The 19,593-nt window shown below is 43.5% G+C and overlaps 2 protein-coding genes across 4 annotated transcripts; both read left to right on the forward strand.

The window, feature by feature from the left end:
• Nucleotides 1-733: 733 nt before the first annotated feature.
• Nucleotides 734-5,041, forward strand: pjvk (pejvakin). Of its 3 annotated transcripts, XM_089001506.1 has the most exons (8): nucleotides 734-1,200; nucleotides 1,497-1,547; nucleotides 1,902-2,115; nucleotides 2,187-2,382; nucleotides 2,782-2,923; nucleotides 3,257-3,374; nucleotides 4,318-4,461; nucleotides 4,524-5,041. In XM_089001506.1, the coding sequence occupies exons 3-8, from the start codon at nucleotides 1,902-1,904 to the stop codon at nucleotides 4,886-4,888; spliced, it is 1,179 nt and encodes a 392-aa protein (XP_088857632.1). In that variant the 5' UTR covers nucleotides 734-1,200; nucleotides 1,497-1,547; the 3' UTR covers nucleotides 4,889-5,041. The 3 variants fall into 3 exon arrangements, with proteins under 3 accessions (XP_088857632.1, XP_088857623.1, XP_088857639.1); XM_089001497.1 differs by lacking the exons at nucleotides 734-1,200; nucleotides 1,497-1,547 and having other exon boundaries at nucleotides 1,851-2,115; XM_089001513.1 differs by lacking the exons at nucleotides 734-1,200; nucleotides 1,497-1,547 and having other exon boundaries at nucleotides 1,851-2,115; nucleotides 2,821-2,923.
• Nucleotides 5,042-5,135: 94 nt separating this feature from the next.
• On the forward strand, nucleotides 5,136-19,366 carry pwp2h (PWP2 small subunit processome component). The gene is made up of 21 exons (XM_089001484.1): nucleotides 5,136-5,284; nucleotides 5,906-6,018; nucleotides 6,086-6,180; nucleotides 6,269-6,368; nucleotides 6,475-6,618; nucleotides 8,855-8,990; nucleotides 9,076-9,311; nucleotides 9,402-9,545; nucleotides 9,622-9,692; nucleotides 9,761-9,897; nucleotides 11,781-11,929; nucleotides 12,008-12,155; nucleotides 12,346-12,496; nucleotides 12,974-13,154; nucleotides 13,228-13,375; nucleotides 13,465-13,573; nucleotides 14,737-14,802; nucleotides 14,886-15,104; nucleotides 18,479-18,629; nucleotides 18,704-18,778; nucleotides 19,124-19,366. The coding sequence occupies exons 1-21, from the start codon at nucleotides 5,267-5,269 to the stop codon at nucleotides 19,290-19,292; spliced, it is 2,760 nt and encodes a 919-aa protein (XP_088857610.1). The 5' UTR covers nucleotides 5,136-5,266; the 3' UTR covers nucleotides 19,293-19,366.
• The last annotated feature ends 227 nt before the right edge of the window (nucleotides 19,367-19,593 follow it).

A 19,593-nucleotide genomic window follows, 5' to 3' on the forward strand; every position in this document is an offset into this window, starting at 1 on the left:
TCCTCCTCCTCCTAACTCCTTCACGCCTCCTCCTCCTTACTCATTGTCGCTTGACTTACGGGCCAACCTCCCTGGCAGACGCCACTCTCGTCTTTGAACAACGCACTAATTAAAGACTGCATGAAAATCATACGGGATAAATTGTTTTTGAAAGATGGCGCAGCAAAAATAAATACACACATTTGTTACGCATGACATTTGACCCTGATTTGCGGCAACATATCAAGATTCAACATGTCAGTTTTCTGTGAATTATTTTCATTGGCTCGCTGACTGTATTTCTCCTAATGTGGACACAGATATTTACACTGCATTATTTGTATGTAGAGCAGCAGTAAAATATTCTGACCCACTTGCTCATGGTACAATTGAGGAAATAGGCTACTATTAAGTGTACACAAATTGCATCACCCTCTTGGAGGAGACTGTAATGAACGGCTGCGCCTTTTTGGCAGCATGAATATGCCAGGACTGTTTTTGAATGGGAGGAATATTGGTGCCATTTGACTGTCATTGCTTGACAGCTCTTGGGCGATTGTGCTTTTTTTGCGCATGTAATGGGCAGCAACTTCACAGCCTCGCTTTGTTCAGCGGAAAGGTCGGTGCTGTTGGACAGTCTGCGGCTGGATAAATGCATGGCTTGAGGAGCCTGCGATAAGAAAGGAGCGACAGCGCAGAGTGCCGATGCGCATGTGGAATGGCTTGGAATTGAAGCAGATTCATGTGGGACAGGAGATGTTAGACAATTCTCTTTTCGTCAATGGATGCTACAGATTTGTGCTTGCTATCAACATTTAGCTTGTAGTAGACGTGCACGTTCCACCATGACGTCCCTGATCCACTGCTGAAAAGGATGTTTTGATCCTCTCCTCTTTCATCTAGAACTACAGTACTTCATGTCACAAACAGGGTACAGAAAGTGCTGAAGAATGAATGACTGTGTTTTTGTGTTGTCATAATATTTGTTATTTAGTTTTTTGTCACGTCCGCTTGCGGAGTGGTGACAGGACTCGAGTGACAACGTGAAGTAGTAAGGGTTGGATCCGAAATACACGGTGGAGACAGTAACTTCAAACACAGTCTTTACTGAGACACATAAAGTAAGACAGGAAATCAGGCAAGGTAGGAGAACAGAGTAACAGACCTGCGCGCAGCTGGGTGACAGGGAACTTCGGAGACTACACCGGCGCAGACCGAACGGTAAGGATGGCTTTTATAGCCAGAAGGCACAATTAAGGAAATGAGGAACAGGTGAGTGAGTCCGGAGAGCAGGGAGGGGAGGGGCCCGCTCCAGGAGCAGAGGAGGATGAGACAGGAGGGGAGGGGCACGCTCCTGGCTCTGACGAGGATGTGACATTTTTTTGTTTTTTTACTTCAAGGTGGCGCCACGAGAGTGGCTGCCTTTCCAGCAGCTCCTGTATTTTTTTTCTACTTCGACTTCTGTCTTTCCTTTTCTCTTCCTTTCATAACTTTGCTGCTGTGTTACTTCTGGGTAGAGTGAACGCTGTTGAGAATCGCTGCCGCTGCTCATCCGCACAAAAGAAAAGGTATTATCCCGTGACTGAAAAGTGTCCTTGAGAGTTTTGAAATGCGCTCAGAAATTAAATGTATTATTATTATTATTATTATTATTATTATTATTATTATTATTATTATTATTATTATTATTATTCTATCGTTGGGAAAAAATGTATTTTCCTGCAATACATTTACACCAAAAATCTGCAGCATGTATTTTTCCACAACATGGGGTCATGTGACAAGAAGTTACAGTCTCATGGTGATCAAGTGAGCACACATATTACCTAACCAACATTGCATTATTTAACAGTCAATGTACGTAAGGAGACACTGTGATGGGGATGCAGGAATAGTCTAAGCTTCTCGAATCTATATTTCAGATGTTTGCAGCGGCTACCAAGAACTTTGTTAAGCAGGTGGGCGACACTGGGAGATTGATACCTGTCCCGAGCCTGAGCGAGGCTGACCGCTATCAGCCACTCAGCCTTGTCACCAGGAAGAGAAAGAGGCGTTTCTGGAAGAAAAAGAACAAATATGCCTCCACTGCATTCTCTCTCAAAGATATCCTGGTAGGGGAGAAGGAGATCACAGCAGGTAGGGTGAGCGTGAGGAGCAAGTCTGAAGACACTATCAGCGAATTGTTGAATTGGGTTTTCTTTTGTCAGGTGTGTCCTCTTATCAGCTTCTCAACTATGAGGACAAATCAGACGTGGCCCTAAATGGCCGACTTGGAAATCATCTCATCAACGACGTGGGCTTCAACGTAAGCGGCTCCGACTCGGTGGCCGTCAAAGCTTCCTTTGGCATTGTGACCAAACATGAGGTAGAGGTGCCTACATTGCTGAGGGAACTCAACTCCAGGTATTAAAATCAGATTCAGTCACACCAGATCTGAAAATCATCTAATTATATTTTTTTCTGACACTGTATATGATATACTATGATAGTGGGCCACAAAACAACAAATTTCCTCTCATTTGAACTGGAGATCAGATTTACAATTGGCATTGTCACAAGACAAAGGGAATATGAGAAGTGGACTTGCCTGAATAAATAATTATGTTATTCTACACTGACCGAAATTTCCTACACTCGAGCAGGGAAGGCGCTACACTGAGATTACGGGGTACTATAGCCCTGTAAGAAATCTGTCTAGCTCCTGTTAATCCCCTCCATCATCCATTTTCCATGTTTGAAGCATAACCACCAACAAGACTTTGCAGAAAACATTCACAGTACTGAAAATGAACTTCATTAAAGGAAAGTGGATGTGGAACACTGCCTGGTCCGCCAATCTAGGGAGAACGGATGGAGCGTCCTGTGTGTCGTCATGGAAAGCATACGCACCACTCGCCAGTGCTCTTTGACGGTCCACGCTGGCATGAGGGGGACCACCATGAGGGTAAACACGAATCCTCCATTGTTCCCTTGGGTTATATATCTAGCTAACTTGCTAACTAGCTACCTAGCAAATTAGCAAACTAGCTTACTAACTACCTAGAAAATTAGCTAGCTAGCTAGCGAGATGGATGGATGGATCCATCCATCCATCCATCCATCCATCCATCCATCCATCCATCCATCCATCAATCGATCCCTCTCATATTTCTTTCAGTTTGGCTGAATATAACCCCAAGGTTGAAATTATTCAGTTTTGAAGGAGTGCCCATCTAATGTTTGAAGGGCAGCGTGTAAATGAATTACAATGAATCTTGTATGTTCTTTTTTTCTGCAGTTTCAGATCGATGATGGCAGAAACCCAAAAGGCCGAGATAAGGCCATTGTCATCCCAGCTCACACCACCATCGCCTTCTGCATCTGCGAGCTGTTTGTTCGACTTGACGGGCGACTCGGTAATAGAGTCACATACATCATTAACCAACACATAATCTAGCCTGTAAGCGCCCTCCTCAAGTAAAAGTGTTTTGCTCTGGAATTAAGATGAAAGACAGTGAGTCACCTCAAATATGAGAAGTGAGCTATGCTTGAAATGATGGGTTCCTAATGATAAGGTTGCATGAAAAACTATTTTCGTATTTTCCACTTAAGTCTCTTCTACACACAGAGTATTTTTATGCTTGTCGTTTGTCGAGCACGAAGTGCAATTTAATCATCTTTTCCTGCGTGAGCGCAATTCAGTATGGGCATGTGTGCCATTGTGGGAGTGAACAAAACCAACTTGATTCTTTGCCAATTGAAGAAGCATCTCTCATGGAGGTCCATTAGACGATTTCCACTTGAGGATCGTGTCAAGTTGGCTGCTGTAAAGTGCCCACTTGTAGACTGCCATCCATCCCTCATTATATTTCTGTGTGATAACTAACACACAGAGGGGTTTATTTTTCATTTTTATTGCAGTTCATTTTTATTTAGCCATTAGGAGGAAAATATTGCATTCCCTCATTACACAGATAGTTTTTTTTTGTTTCCTATATTAAACCATACTGTCAATTTTCAAGTTGCACATATTGTTGCAGTGGTAAAACACTGAATACAATATATGTCTCATTACAATAATACAATACATGCTGATTTCTGTAGCCCTTTCAAAACTGCCAAAGCCGTAACAAAACGCTTAACAAAACAGTTAACAATGGAAACACAACACAGAAAACATGGACAGTCATGCAATCCGTACCCTTTCCCCCTAATATGCTTTTTTTCATTGCTAATAAATAAATATTTGTAGGTGCTATTTCGTGAAAAAGAAGCTTGACACCAGTGCCTGAGAAGATCAGGAAGTCTATTTCAGCATGTTGCAGGTTTACGATACTATCTGTTATTTTGCTCTGTTAGATATCTGCGTGGCACCAGGATCTCAAGGTGGATTTGAACAGGAGCAAAGCATGGAGCAGCTGGGTGGCTTTATTGGACACTTCTCAATGGGCCGACTGCGCCGCTTCCTGTCAGGCATCATCTATGGCAACCCCTTCAGAGCAGGTGCCGTTGTGATTGATCAATTTCCTCACCATATCTTGACAATATGTTTTGTGTACATGCAGATGACAGAACATTGGAAGAGCTCACTCACTCTGGTATCTTCATGGACGACACGATGACTGACTACTACGAGAAAGCCGCCAGTATGACCGACATCTCCACCGGATACCTCAGGGAAAGCTCCCACACACGTGTTAACCTCCTCAAACACAACATACCCAAGGGGCCGTGTGCGCTGTGCGGCATGGGCAATCAAAGAAGAGAAACTGTCTATGGTTGTGTAGAATGTTCATTTAGTGGGCAAAAATATGTACGGCTGCATGTGGTACCATGCTTTGATCTTTGGCACAAAACAAGTGATAAAGTTTGTTTTGGTATTTCGGATGTTCCACAAGTGGACACATCTAACTACACACAAATGAACTAAAAATACACACATAAACAACAGGTGTATGTGTGTATTTGTGCATGCAAAAATGATAGACACCCAGTTGAAAAAATTCTAATAAAAGAAACAAATATGGTCTGTTAAAATCTTGGGACACTTATAAGACCTTTGATTTTTCTTCTTCGTTTTCATTTTGACCGAATGTCGGTCCTCCTTGTCGTCAGATGGCGCTCTACAATGCTGTGCCTCAACTACAGGCGGATGTTACAAATGTCAACACTATGTAAACACGTGCTAGCGGTGAATGAAGAACAAGGATGTGTGTCATCGTGGAATCTTTGATAAATATTCCCCGATATATTTGCACAACATTAATTTGACCATACAGTACAGTTTGTTTAAGGGATCTCGAGCAAAATGAAGTTCGCTTATAAGGTGAGTGACGATTCTTGGCTTGGCCGTTAGTAGAAGTTGGATCACAGCATTCCTCGGAAGAATAGAAATGTTCATTATACTGTTTTTTGTTTGTTTTGATATATTATTCCGTTCACTCCAAAACAATCTCACAAATCAACGCTGAGGTTTGACTCACTCGTTTCCAAATGGATGTTAGCAAACCCATCGTCGCCGTGTTATTAATTTCCCTTTTCTGACAAATAACTACAATCCTCTTTAAGTAAGGAATATCATTCTTCTCCTGCGCGGTTATTGATCACTAGTTCACATCCATTTTGACACAGCCGTCCCAACTTTTCCCATTGTATAAAATCTAAAGATCTCAATCAACCATCTAGGTACTTAACTGTTGTTGGTCGTACCTTGCTTTATCCACTTTGCATTGTGTTGTCTTCTGCAGCGTTATGAAAAGAAACATACTTTTTTTAAGAATAAGGTAAACAAGGTACAAATATGTGTTTTAAAATGCAGTTGGTAATAGCAAATACTGGAGTAACGTTAAGTTACTCCCCACCACCGCTGAACATTAAATTGATTATGCACTTTGCATTGTTGAACATTTTGACTGTGTTTGAAAATTCAAAATTCTTTCTCATTAAGTTTTCGAATCTGCTCGGAGCTGTCTATCGTCAGGGGAATCTGAGTTTCACTCAGGATGGCAACGCTGTCATCAGTCCAGTTGGAAATAGACTCTCCATCTTTGACCTCAAAAAGTAAGTGTTGTGTTTTGTACTCCATTTATACAACATTGAAAAGCGAAGTAATAAGTCTATTCTTCAGCAACACATCAGTGACATTACCAGTCTGCACTACAAAGAACATTACATGCGTGGGAATCTCGCCCAATGGCAACGTTGCAATCGTGGTGGATGAAGGTCAGGCCACAGAGGTTTCTTTTGTCTCGTGTTTTGTAAAATTGTGTGAAATTAAAAACACTAAAACAAATCATGTATGTTTCCACAGATGGTGCAGCATTGCTCGTCAGTCTCATAACACGTGCCATCCTTCATCATTTCCACTTTCATAAGCCTGTTAATAGCATCCGCTTCTCACCTGATGGCAGGTAACTAACTACGTCTGATACAGTGTGCAGTTATATTAACCACTTTAATGTTTCAATACCCATCCGAGCTTTATTTATTTATTTATTTATTTATTGGGGTTTTCAGGAAGTTTGTTGTCAACAAGGAGAATGTTGCATTGCTGTACCATGCTCCTGGGAAGCAGCGGGAATTCAACGCCTTTGTTTTAGACAAAAGTTACCACGGTCCCTATGATGAAACAACCTGTATCGACTGGACGGATGACTCCAAGTAAGTCAGTGCAATATGACCATTAAGAATCATGAAACACTGGACGTGATGTTATTCTGTCCATTTGTGCCAATGGATGGTCCTCACATGAGATTAGCCTTGATGTTGAGAGTGGTGTGAGAGCTGTGCCTCAGGGATGGGAGGTTGTGAATTTGGGACATCGTAGATGACACACATCGTCTGTAGTGTGCCATCGTCAGTAGTGAGAGAGATATACAGAGAGATGTAAAGATAGATAGAGAGAGAAAGACAGATAGAGATCTAGAGATAGAGAGGTAGAGAGCTCGAGAGGTAGGTGGAGATAGATTTAGAGATAGATAGAGATACAGAGACAGATAGACGAGATAGACAGGTTGCTGACCTATGAGCCCAACAAGGGTCCTTCCTCTTCATCCAGAGCCAGTGGCTGCTTCTTTCTGCCGCTTCAGAGAGTGACCTAAGTGTGTCCCGCAGAGGCTGTCCATGGATACTCAGGTCTTTTAGCAGCCTGATGGTGGAGGAAGCCACAAACCCTCTGCATCCAACTTCAATTGGATATACCTTGGTTTTCCGTCCCCGCTGTTGCGCATCCACTGCGAGTTCTGTGTAGCGCAGCTTCTTGCGCTCATAGGCCTCTTCAACAGAGTTTTCCCACGGGACTGTGAGTTCTGCGATGTAGACAGCCTTGAGTGACGAGGACCAGAGCACCAAGTCTGGTCTGAGGGTGGTGGCTGCAATCTCCGCTGGGAAAACCAATTGCTGGCCAATGTCAACCCACATCTCCCAATCGCGGGCCCCGGATAGCTGTCCAACTTCTGGTTTGGCAGTAGGATGGTTGGGCTTTTCCTGTTCCTCTCGGATGAAGGTCAATGGTGCTGTGCTGGACGTGGTGGCTCGCATTGGCAAGGAGTTGATGGTATTCCTCTTGCTCTCAAGGACAACTGCCAAACTCTTTAGGACCTGGTTGTGCCTCCAGGTGATAATGGTCGAGAACACACTGGACCACATTTGGCTGTGTTTTTTTTAAGTACACAAAGTGTCCTTAATCTTAAAATGAGAGAAGCAATCAACAGCCTAAGCCTTTTTAATAATACAGTAAAGTCTCGTTATATCGATATTCTCGGGAGTTAGAAAAAATGTCGATATAACCGTACTGTCGATATATCCGTCCTGCGCCGAACTGCATTAACAAAAGTCGCCAAAAGAGGGTATCCAAGCGCCATATAAGAAACGGAGCTGGCCATAAGCTCACCATTTTGTGCCTCTTTTTTTGGGCTGTGAGAGATGTTTCCCCCAATGTTGCCTCAAAATGGCACATATAATATTTTAATCGATTGCAAACATGTATGATTTCCTCTTCAGAACTACAGTGTATTTGAATCATATTCATAACTGGATGTGTAACAAGAAAGCATATTATCCGAATCTGAAGCCATTGTTTGGATTCACAAGCAATGCAAGACGTCTTGGCGCGAAGTCATTTTTATTGGTGTTTTGCATTTGAATAAAAAGTGACATCGGTTGTCCTTTAATACACAGTATGGAATGGTAATTTTCAAAATCATCACGCTTCAGCAGACAAAACAAGAAACATTGTTGCAAAAAAGGATTGCATTCATATACAGTACAGTGGGCATGTACATAACACGCCAGGGAAACTGCAACGCTTACATCTTACTGTATTATGTATGCAATTTAAAAAAGTCATCAATCTTCTTCTGCTTCCCATTTTTACCTTTTAACACAAACACTTCAATCTCGTCTGCTACACACGAGCTAGCATCTGAAAATGACAATGGCCCTGCTACACGGGACCTGGTCACGTAACAAACTCACGTGACCAAGTCGACCAATGGCGCGACCGATGGCGTGTATCGATATAAACATAGCAAAATGGCCGGCGGGAGATGAAAAGGAGCACCGTAGTAACCGGATTATCGTAAAAACCACGAATCGTACTAAACTGAACTAATTATACATAAAAAGACTAGAAATGTGCACGGGAAATGAAAATAGTGTCGTAATAAGCAGTATTATCAATATAAACGATATCGATATAACGAGACTGTACTGTATTTATCTGTCAAACCGCGACTTTTTCTGAAGTGAGTAGAGTCACCTACCGACTGTCTCCACCATGTTTACATCTGTTTGCTGCAGCACACCCAATTTGTTCAATTCAGTGAGCATGAATTTTAGTGCCTGCTATTTAGCTTCTTACTAAGTAAGGACCACTCCTATTTTCATTTTTTGTCAGGTGTTTTGTAGTGGGCAGCAAGGACATGTCCACGTGGGTGTTTGGTGCTGAGCGTTGGGAGAATCTCACCTACTACACACTGGGTGGACACAAGGACATCATCGTGGGCTGCTTTTTTGAGAAAGACAGTCTGGATGTGAGTCTTTTATTTCATTGTCGTCTCCCACCCCCACATCAAAAGCTCCTGAGAATATCCCACAATAATGTGTGTGCGTCTGCAGCTGTACACAGTGAGCCAGGACGGGGTTCTGTGCATCTGGGAGAGTGACACTGAGCTGGACTCCCTCATTTTGAAGAACAGACCAGACAAACCTAAGATGCTGAGAAAGGATAAAGATGAGGAGGACGAGGAAGAGAGTGAGGATGAAGCCCAAGAGGGAGTGGTCATCAGAGGGAAAGTTGAAAAATCCAAAAGTGAAGAGAAAACAAACAAAGTCCGATACAAGCACATGAGCAAGTACGGTAACTTCCAAAATTGGTCACATTTGTCAACCTCTCACATCATTTCAATCCACTTTCTGAAATCTTCACCCTCTGTTTTCGTTAGACACTTCTTCAACAAGGAGCGCGACTTTACAAACCTGACAGCGGCTGCCTACCACAAGCCCACGCACATGCTCGTCACAGGTTTTTCTTCTGGAATTTTCCACCTGCATGAACTTCCGGAGGTCAACCTCATCCACTCACTCAGGTAAGAGACAGTTGATGTTCAGTGAATGCCAGTGAGAGGACATTTTTAGCTGCTATGATTGTTTTTCTCCATTTAGTATATCAGACCAGAAAATTGCTTCGGTGGCCCTAAACTGCTCTGGTGACTGGATTGCCTTTGGCTGCTCGGGTGAGAGAGGATTCATTTTATGGTGGTGTGTCACTTTTGGCTGTTGTTAAGTGCAATTTTTATTCCAGGGATGGGTCAGCTTCTGGTGTGGGAGTGGCAGAGCGAATCATACGTCTTCAAACAGCAGGGACACTTTAACAACTTGGCTTCACTGGCTTACTCGCCAGATGGGCAGTATATCGCGACTGGAGGAGATGATGGCAAAGTGAGTACAAAAGCAAATACTGTACAATAGAAAGTCGACTTACAAGTTTAATGCGTTCCATCGCCAAGCTCTTAAGTCACTGTCCTAGTATATCAAATCCATGTTACCCTCTGATAAACCACGAATCCTTTCCACAACAGCAATCTCTCATGATCGATGAGAAGGTTTCTTCAGCCGTCATCTGTACAAAAGTGAAGGTTTCGGACGTTTCGCCTCCTATCCAAGAGGCTTCGTCAGCGAACTAAAGTCTGACTGGTCGTGTCGGCCCCATTTATATATCCCTAATGTCCAGACATGGTGGCGCCGGACACAGCTATGATAGGTCCCTACTCTCGGGTTGGGGGGGCAAGGGACCCCTCCCTGTGGCCCCACTGATTGTTCCTACATTCCTGACTAACGACTGGCCTATTACCCCCACTCCCCCCGGTATCACCTGAACCTCACCCCACCAGACCGGTTTGGTGGGGTGAGGTTCAATTTGGATCGTTCATACAATAGCCTGCTTAGGCAAAACAGGTTAGGCAACTTTCGCAATGCTGATGAGGGTCGTTATGCTGATGAGGTGATACCGGGGGGAGTGGGGGTAATAGGCCAGTCGTTAAAAATGAAGTGCAGTATAATACGCAAAAATATTACAGCATCTTGAAAATTACAAAATATGCTGTCAACCATGAACAATCTGAAAGTCAAATCGAACAGGGCTTGAATTTTAAAGTAAGATGAATGCAAATTGTTTACCATCAGTGGTGAGGTGTAGCGTCTCCTTCACTTGCCAGCTGTCCATCATGTCCCACAATTGGATGGTCCGATCCCACGACGAACTGGCCAGGATTGACTGAACTGGACTGAAACATAAGCAGCTAACGGGACCCTCGTGGCCACCTAAAATCTGACCAATCACAGGAAGCGCAGGGATAACCTTTGCATTTACATTCATTTAAATTGGACATCTTTTGGCATTACACATTTAGGTGGTGCCAGGTCTAATTTGACAACACAAATACAACCATTTTGCAGGACACATTTTGAATGATCTGCAAGTGATAATTTGAAATAAACATTTTTTTCTGTGTGTGCCAGAAAAAAATAGTTTTAAAGTAAAGGCGTACCTCCAGCAGTCTTCCAGTTTGCATGGACCACAGGAAAATTTCAAAGGAATCCTGAGCCCCTGCACTCACCAGCTCCCCACTCACGTCTACTGCAAGTGTAGAGAACTGCGCGGGTCGTGGGGACGTGACCAGGTCCCGTGTAGCAGGGCCATTTTCATTTTCAGATGCTAGCTCGTGTGTAGCAGACGAGATTGAAGTGTTTGTGTTAAAAGGTAAAAATGGGAAGCAGAAGAAGATTGATGACTTTTTTAAATTGCATACATAATACAGTAAGATGTAAATTGAACCTCACCCCACCAGACCGGTTTGGTGGGGTGAGGTTCAATTTGGATCGTTCATACAATAGCCTGCTTAGGCAAAACAGGTTAGGCAACTTTCGCAATGCTGATGAGGGTCGTTATGCTGATGAGGTGATACCGGGGGGAGTGGGGGTAATAGGCCAGTCGTTAGTCAGGAATGTAGGAACAATCAGTGGGGCCACAGGGAGGGGTCCTCTGCCCCCCCCCCCCCCCCCCAACCTGAGAGTAGGGACCTATCATAGCTGTGTCCGGCGCCACCATGTCTGGACATTAGGGATATATAAATAGGGCCGTTACGACCAGTCAGACTTTAGTTCGCTGACGAAGCCTCTTGGATAGGAGGCGAAACGTCCGAAACCTTCACTTTTGTACAGATGACGGCTGAAGAAACCTTCTCATCGATGGACCACTCCTGTACGACTGAGAGCTTACACAGACGAATCTCTCATGATGTGCAATTATCAATTTTTTTTAGGTCAAAATCTGGAACACCAACAGCTGCCTTTGCTTCGTCACCTTTACAGAGCACACCAGTAGCGTAACCAACGTCGCCTTCACCACCAGCGGCTTTGTTGTAGTGAGCGCCTCTCTGGATGGAACTGTGAGAGCGTTTGATCTCCACAGGTAGTCAAGAGCCAGACATGATAGATGAGTGATATAGATTTGGTTTGAGCAGTTCTAATGACATACATTTTTCTCCAGGTACCGAAACTTCCGCACGTTCACGTCCCCACGACCCGCGCAGTTCTCTACACTTGCAGTAGACGTGAGTGGGGAGCTGGTGAGTGCAGGGGCTCAGGATTCCTTTGAAATTTTCCTGTGGTCCATGCAAACTGGAAGACTGCTGGAGGTACGCCTTTACCTATTTTTTTCTGGCACACACAGAAAAAAATGTTTATTTCAAATTTCACTTTTGCTAAATGGTTTATTTGTGTTGTCAAATTAGACCTGGCACCACCTAAATGTGTAATGCCAAAAGATGTCCAATTTAAATGAATGTAAATGCAAAGGTTATCCCTGCGCTTCCTGTGATTGGTCAGATTTTAGGTGGCCACGAGGGTCCCGTTAGCTGCTTATGTTTCAGTCCAGTTCAGTCAATCCTGGCCAGTTCGTCGTGGGATCGGACCATCCGATTGTGGGACATGATGGACAGCTGGCAAGTGAAGGAGACGCTACACCTCACCACTGATGGTAAACAATTTGCATTCATCTTACTTTAAAATTCAAGCCCTGTTCGATTTGACTTTCAGATTGTTCATGGTTGACAGCATATTTTGTAATTTTCAAGATGCTGTAATATTTTTGCGTATTATACTGCACTTCATTTTTACCTAGTATCAGTAATTATTATTATCTTGAAATAGTTATGTGAGAAGAAGCAAACATCCTTGTATATTTTATTGTTGGAGATACATGGAATAAGCTCATCAGTTGCATTCTCTTAAAAATACAGTTTAAAAACAAAAAAAAGCAATTGAATGCTTTTCCTCTCCAGAATTATGTTCCACTTCGGCTATTTATGTAGAATTTTTAGGGCATATGCACTCATTGATATGTTTGTCAATCGCCGAGCAAGAGAGATACTTAGGACTAGACAGAGGGACAAGAATTCTAAATAAAACTCATTTGTTAATTTTTTTCCCTGGTTGTTTGGTTTGGTCACTTCAGCTTTGGCAGTGACTTACCGCCCTGATGGTCAAGAGCTGGCAGTTGCCACGCTGAATGGAGAAATATCCTTTTGGAACCCCAACACGGTGTCACAAGTCAGCTCAGTGGCAGGACGTCATGACTTGGAGATGGGCCGCAAAGATTCTGATAAAGTCACCGCCAAACAGTTGTCAAAGGCCAAGTGAATGACTCGACCGCTCCTCTTCTTCACGCTGCCCCAGTGAATACTAAAATGTCACTTGTGCCGCATCTAGGTGCTTCACATCACTGTGTTACTCTGCTGATGGGGATTGCATTCTCGGCGGTGGCCAATCCAAGTTTGTCTGCATCTACAACATCAAGGAACAGATGCTCCTGAAAAAGTTTGAGATCTCGTGCAACTTGTCCTTTGATGCCATGGAGGTCTGAGTGCGCATTTAGCAGCATGGATTCGCTGATGGCTGATAAAAGAGCATTGGTGTTTGACAGAGGTGCTCGTGTCCCACCTTCAGGAGTTCCTGGACCGACGTAAGATGACGGAGTTTGGCAGCCTCGCTCTGGTGGATGAGGGAGCCGGCGACAAAGACGGGGTCAGCATTAGTCTCCCTGGAGTGAGGAAGGGTAAGAGGTCACCTTTGAATACCTCACTTACCAAGACACACTGTCATGACGGTTGCCCAATCTAACCCATCTGTCACCATAACTTAAAGGACAACCGATGTCTCCGGACAAGTTGTGTCCATAATTTGTCAAATCGCTTCAAATGACTTGTACTGAGCTTATTTTACAAAGATTCCACCGCATGTAGCTATATTTTACGTTTTAAGACTCGCGCTGAATATTCCGGAAGTCTTGTTTTTGAGTTGGTGACGAGTCCTCACCCTACGTCACCGAAGGAACGCCCCTGACCGAAAAAGGGACACATTGTAGCAGTCCTTCCATCACGTCAATGCATTTTGCTGTACTTGTTTGGTCTGAAAACTTCATGTTGCACCTGTGGAAACAGGCTGATTAATTCCTTACACGGAGCTTTGTCGCCATTTTCTGCCTCTTTTTTAGTGTTACATTTCCACCCCTATTTCCTCAAAATCGCATGGAATAAATTCTTTAATCGATTGCAAACATGTATGCTTTCCTCTTCAAAACTATGTGAATCATATGAACTGGATGAGTAACAAGAAAGCACATTCTTCGAATCTGAAGTCATTGTTTTGATTCTCCAGCAAGGCAAGACGTCTTGGGGTGACGACGAACAAGGGGGCGGGACCTTCTGAAACTGCCCACTACCGGGTTCATTTTTTTGCAGATTTTGGACACTTTAAGTAATTTTTATTGGTGTTTTGCATTAGACTAAAAATATCATACTGCGTGTTTTGGGTATTTTAGATGCTATAAAACGTTTTTCTGATGTCAGTTAGGAAACAAAAAAGTGATGTCGGTTGTCCTTTAAATTGACAATATAATGATGTATACATCTTGAAGAATGAAAATTCATTCAGAAGTGTGGCAAATGGTGAAACTCTTACATAAATTTTACAACAAACAAATGCAATATTTGAAGCATAGCAAAAAAAATAAAACTGATATAACAATGCTGCCATACTGGTAGCCCATCAAAGGGGCTTTATTTTCACAAATACAGTTGAATTTCAGTGATGAAATTAATGGTTTTGTGGTTATTAAATTGCTATATAAAAAAAAAACCACACCCTGCCTTTTTTTCAGACGTTTTTTTCATTTGTCATTGTCATCCATGGTTTAATAATGTTGTCTCCACCCCAAAGGTGATATGAGTTCCAGACACTTTAAGCCTGAGATCCGAGTCAGTTCGTTGCACTTCTCTCCAACAGGTATGTGATGGAAAAATCTTATTTACGATGTATATAGGAGAAGAAAAAAATCGGCTTTGATATGGTTTCTCTTGACTTCTCAGGGTGCAGTTGGGCAGCCACAACCACCGAGGGCCTGCTCATCTACTCTCTCGACGGATCCTTGGTCTTTGACCCCTATGACCTTGATTTAGACGTAACATCCGCCAGCATACGCAAACAGCTGCGGCGTCAGGAGTGGGCGGCTGCCATTGTTTTGGCATTCCGACTCAATGAGAAGGCTCTCAAACAGGAGGTGCTCGAGACAGTGCCGCACGAGCAAAGTGAGTGAACTACTTTGAACTCTGCCTAACTGTACTTGCTATTATCAAATCCCCTTCTTTGCATTTTTGGTGCCTTTTCCCAATCTACTGGCCACAAGATTGCACCCAACCCGACCAAATAGGAAAGATGTACTTTGTGTTAAGGAAGTGTGTTTTTGTGATAAATCTGAACCGAGAGACTTTCTGTGCAAGGGAGAAGCAAAATTTAACCAGGATTGTCGATGAAAAGGTTTCTTCACCCGTCATCTGTACTTCTTTGAAGGTGTCGGACGTTTCACTTCTTATCCAAGAAACTTCGTCAGCAAACTAAAGTCTTACTGGTAGTTTAGGCCCTTTATATATCCCTACTGTTCAGACATGGCGGTGCTGGACTCTGCTATGATAGGTCCCTGCTCTCAGGTTGGAGGGAGCAGAGGACTACTCCCTGCAGCTCCACTGATTGTCCCTATTGTTCTGACTAACGGCCTGATTGCCCCACTTCCACCGGTATCACCTCATCAGTATTACTAATCCGATGTTGCCTAAGCAGGCTATTGTATGAACGATCCAAATTGAACCTCACCCCACCATATCGGTTTAATGAAGGATTTAGCTGTTTTATGAAAATCGCTTCTTTTACTCCCCTTTCAAACCATCTATGTTCTTTCGCTAAGATTTTAACCTCATTGTCATCAAATGAGTGGTTGCTAGCTTTTGGGTGCATATGTACTGCCGATTGAGGCCCAATAGTATTATTCCTGCGATTGTTAATAGAAGTTGTAGAGTGGCTTTGTTGCGTCACACGAGTGTATGATTTTGAAGTGCGCCTTTCAACACTTTCATGTCTTTCAATTCCTTGATCTCCTTGATGTGCGTATCACGCTGACGCATAGCACACGCTTGCAAATTGTATAAAAGGAGCTGTCGCGGGACAGAGAGATTGGGCGAACCACGGGGCAGACTCAACTCGGACTCACGCCCGGCTCATGCCGGGCGTCGGACGGACATCACGGCACGACTTGCTCGACTCCACGCCACGATCAAGCTCTGCGCGTCACCTGCCTGGGAGATCTGACAACGAACCTACTTACAAATAAAGAGAACCATCAAACTCTTTATTGGCGAGCCAGCCAGGAGGATTTTTTCCCTCCTCCTCAGCCCAATCAACTCTCCAAATGGAAATATCCAGATTTCCCAGCCGCCCGTGAACCCGGCATCTTCACAGCAAGACCCCTCAAGCCGAGCTCCCGATGGGCCGCCACCACCCGTGGGCGCCCCGACCCCACCGTGAAACCTGCCGCACCCTGATGGCCGACATCGTCCAATTCGCCTGGCGACTCTGCAACTAGCTGCATCGTATATGTCCACGATCGCACATCGTCGGACATCGCTTATGTCCACGATCGGACATCATATATGTCCACGATCGGACATCGTCGGACATCGCTTATGTCCACGATCGGACTTCGGGAAGACGCTTCATGGCCGACATGGCCGCCGACGTCAGCGTTCTTCCTCAGCGTCCTGCAGAGCGCCATGGCAGCGCGATCAACGCCACCGTCGCCGATGACCCGCCTGTCCATGCCCGGCAGCATGGCCAACCCCACGCACCTTCGTCCTCACAATCCCTCATCGATTCTCCGATTTGACCGATCCCAGCCGAACAACTCACGGTGAGAAGACCTTCCGGCATCGACTCGACGGCCGCGAGGAAAGTTCCCATCGATCGACTCAAACTGGCAGTCGTAGGGCACTCTTTGCCGTGCTCCCGTACAACGACTTCAGGCACCACGAAACCTCCTCGGAAACCACCCCACCGACGCCTGCCATGCCCGGTGACCGTCATCTTGCCTGGCCTCACCATGTCGCAGAATTACTTTTGTTTTTATTTCTTTTTCCTTCATCGTTTTCACCGACTTCGGATCCAGGAGGGGAGCCCTGTTGCGTCACACGAGTGTATAATTTTGAAATGCGCCTTTCAACACTTTCATGTCTTTCAATTCCTTGATCTCCTTGATGTGCGTATCACCCTGACACATAGCACACGCTTGCAAATTGTATAAAAGGAGCTGTCGCGGGACAGAGAGATTGGGCGAACCACGGGGCAGACTCAACTCGGACTCACGCCCGGCTCATGCCGGGCGTCGGACGGACATCACGGCACGACTTGCTCGACTCCACGCCACGATCAAGCTCTGCGCGTCACCTGCCTGGGAGATCTGACAACGAACCTACTTACAAATAAAGAGAAACATCAAACTCTTTAGCTTCTCCAAATGAGTTTTTACATATTTATTTTTGTTGCTTTTTTTGGTCTTTTTTTGTTTTTGTAAATCAAATACGTAACAGTGTCTGAAACTCATGGCAAAAAGTTACCGGACAAAGTTGCCTGCCCGGCCATAAAGTTGCCTGCCCCATTTTTCACAACTTGAAACACAATAAGAGGACGAATCGCAAAAAAAAAGTTGCAAAGTATTAATGATGTTTTTTTTTATTAAGGATGTACTTACCACAAATGCGCCCTTGCTTAATTTATCGTAAATATCCCTTGCTGATGAATTTGCTCCAGTTGTCATTTGTCCATACACTGTTCGGCATGTTGCACAATGCAATGTTTGCTTCCTCTGCAACAAGCCACATGAACTCCTCATTCTACGATGCTTTTAATAATATTAAATATAATACATTTAATTTCTAAGCGCCTTTCAAAACTCTCAAGGACACTTTACAGTCACGGGATAATATTAATAATACATTTAATTTCTAAGCACCTTTCAAAACTCATATGTGCGTTCACGTTTTGTAGCGTCATAAATTTTGTTAGCTTCTTTTGAATCTTCTGGAGCTGAGGTTCTGTGCATTTACTTTGGACAATGATATGCAAATGCTCGACCTTATAAACGCTCGGCACAGTCCGGAAGCAGGCTTCTGATTGGCTTCAGAATCCAAATTTTCCAAACCAAACAAAGATTTCGAAAGCGGAATAATTTATTCAGATTTCGAAATCTTTGTTCGAACGTTTGCTTTATTGAATAAAGCAAATGTTTGATTTGATTTTTTTTTTCTTCTTTTTTTTTTTTTTTTTTTTTTTTTTTTTTTTTTTTTAAGAAGTTGTCGGCCACCCGGGCGGAGACGTTTTGTAAGTTGTACGCCCGACGTAAAGTTTGCACACCCCGGGCGTCCGGGCAGACGTCATTTCAGACACTGCAAATAATCTAGAAAGCCATTTATTGTTAAGAGTATTGTAATAATGTGTATTTTTTTGTTAATATTAGGGGATCAATGTTTTTGGTATATTTACAGATCAAACTAAAAATATTGGAATATAAAACTATTTCAAATAGGCAGCTTCACCCCGTTGTATTGTTTTCAATGTGACATGTTTTCTCTTCCAGTTGCAGTCGTTTGTGGGACACTCCCTGACATTTATGTAGAGAAGTTACTGGACTTTGTGGCAGCATGTTTGGAGAAGTCAGGTCACTTACAGTTCTATATGACTTGGGCTGAGAGCCTTCTCATGCTGCATGGACAAAAGCTCAAGAACAGGTTTGCTCCGGCTTTCAATTCAATTGAATGCAGAGTCCAGTTCAAAAGAGCTCACAGTCGTGTTTGTTGTGTAGATCCGTAGCTATACTGCCCACATTACATGCCTTGCAGAAGAGTATCCAGAGACACCGGGACAACCTGGCCAAACTGTAAGTCTCCTCATTCTGATAATCAACATAATCATCATGATCGTCCCCTTTGTCGTCAACACGAGTCAAACTGAAGGCATCGGGGCCAGAGCACTCGCCACATCAATTTCTTTCTGGCCCGCCAAAGTAAATTAAAAGCATCTCTTTCGTGGTTCCTGTTAAATATATATTTTCAAATATATCTTCCATTTGAGCAAATTTTGCAATTAATTTTAATTTTTGTGGGTTTTTCAAAGATTTGTTCACACCTTAATATACATTGAATTGAACAATAACATGCATATGTAGTCACTACATTCTATTACTTGTGATTAATTATGATTTGTCCTTGATTTCATTCTTCAGCTGTGACTTCAACATGTACAATATCCACTATGCTGTGGCCCTGTCCAAACAGAGGGGCATGAAGAGGGCATTAGGGCAGGAGGAGAACAGCGAGGATGATGAGGGTGATGATGAACAGTCTGAGGAGATGAGCCGGGCCAACTCGGAAGATGAACAGATGATACTGTAGATTTTGCATCAATGCCACAAGTGTAAACGCTTTTTCTTTTCTTTTTTTTAAATAAATGTGTCATATAAAGATGACTTGTACATTTCTAGAAAGGTAGCATCCAATATTTTATCTGGCTCAAGTCCATCCATCAATTCATTTTCTAATCCGCGTATCCTCACAAGGTTTGCGGTGCATGCTGGAGCCTATTCCAGCTGTCTTTGGACATATATAGTTGGGGGACACCCTGAATTGGTCGCCAGCCAATCGCAGGGCTATGGCAAACGTGTTAAAATTAAATTGATTGTCTGAAATTTACATT

The sequence above is a fragment of the Hippocampus bargibanti genome, linkage group LG01 (genome assembly GCF_051943395.1).
Source record: "Hippocampus bargibanti isolate YZ-2025 linkage group LG01, ASM5194339v1, whole genome shotgun sequence".
NCBI classification, from domain to species: Eukaryota; Metazoa; Chordata; class Actinopteri; order Syngnathiformes; family Syngnathidae; genus Hippocampus; species Hippocampus bargibanti.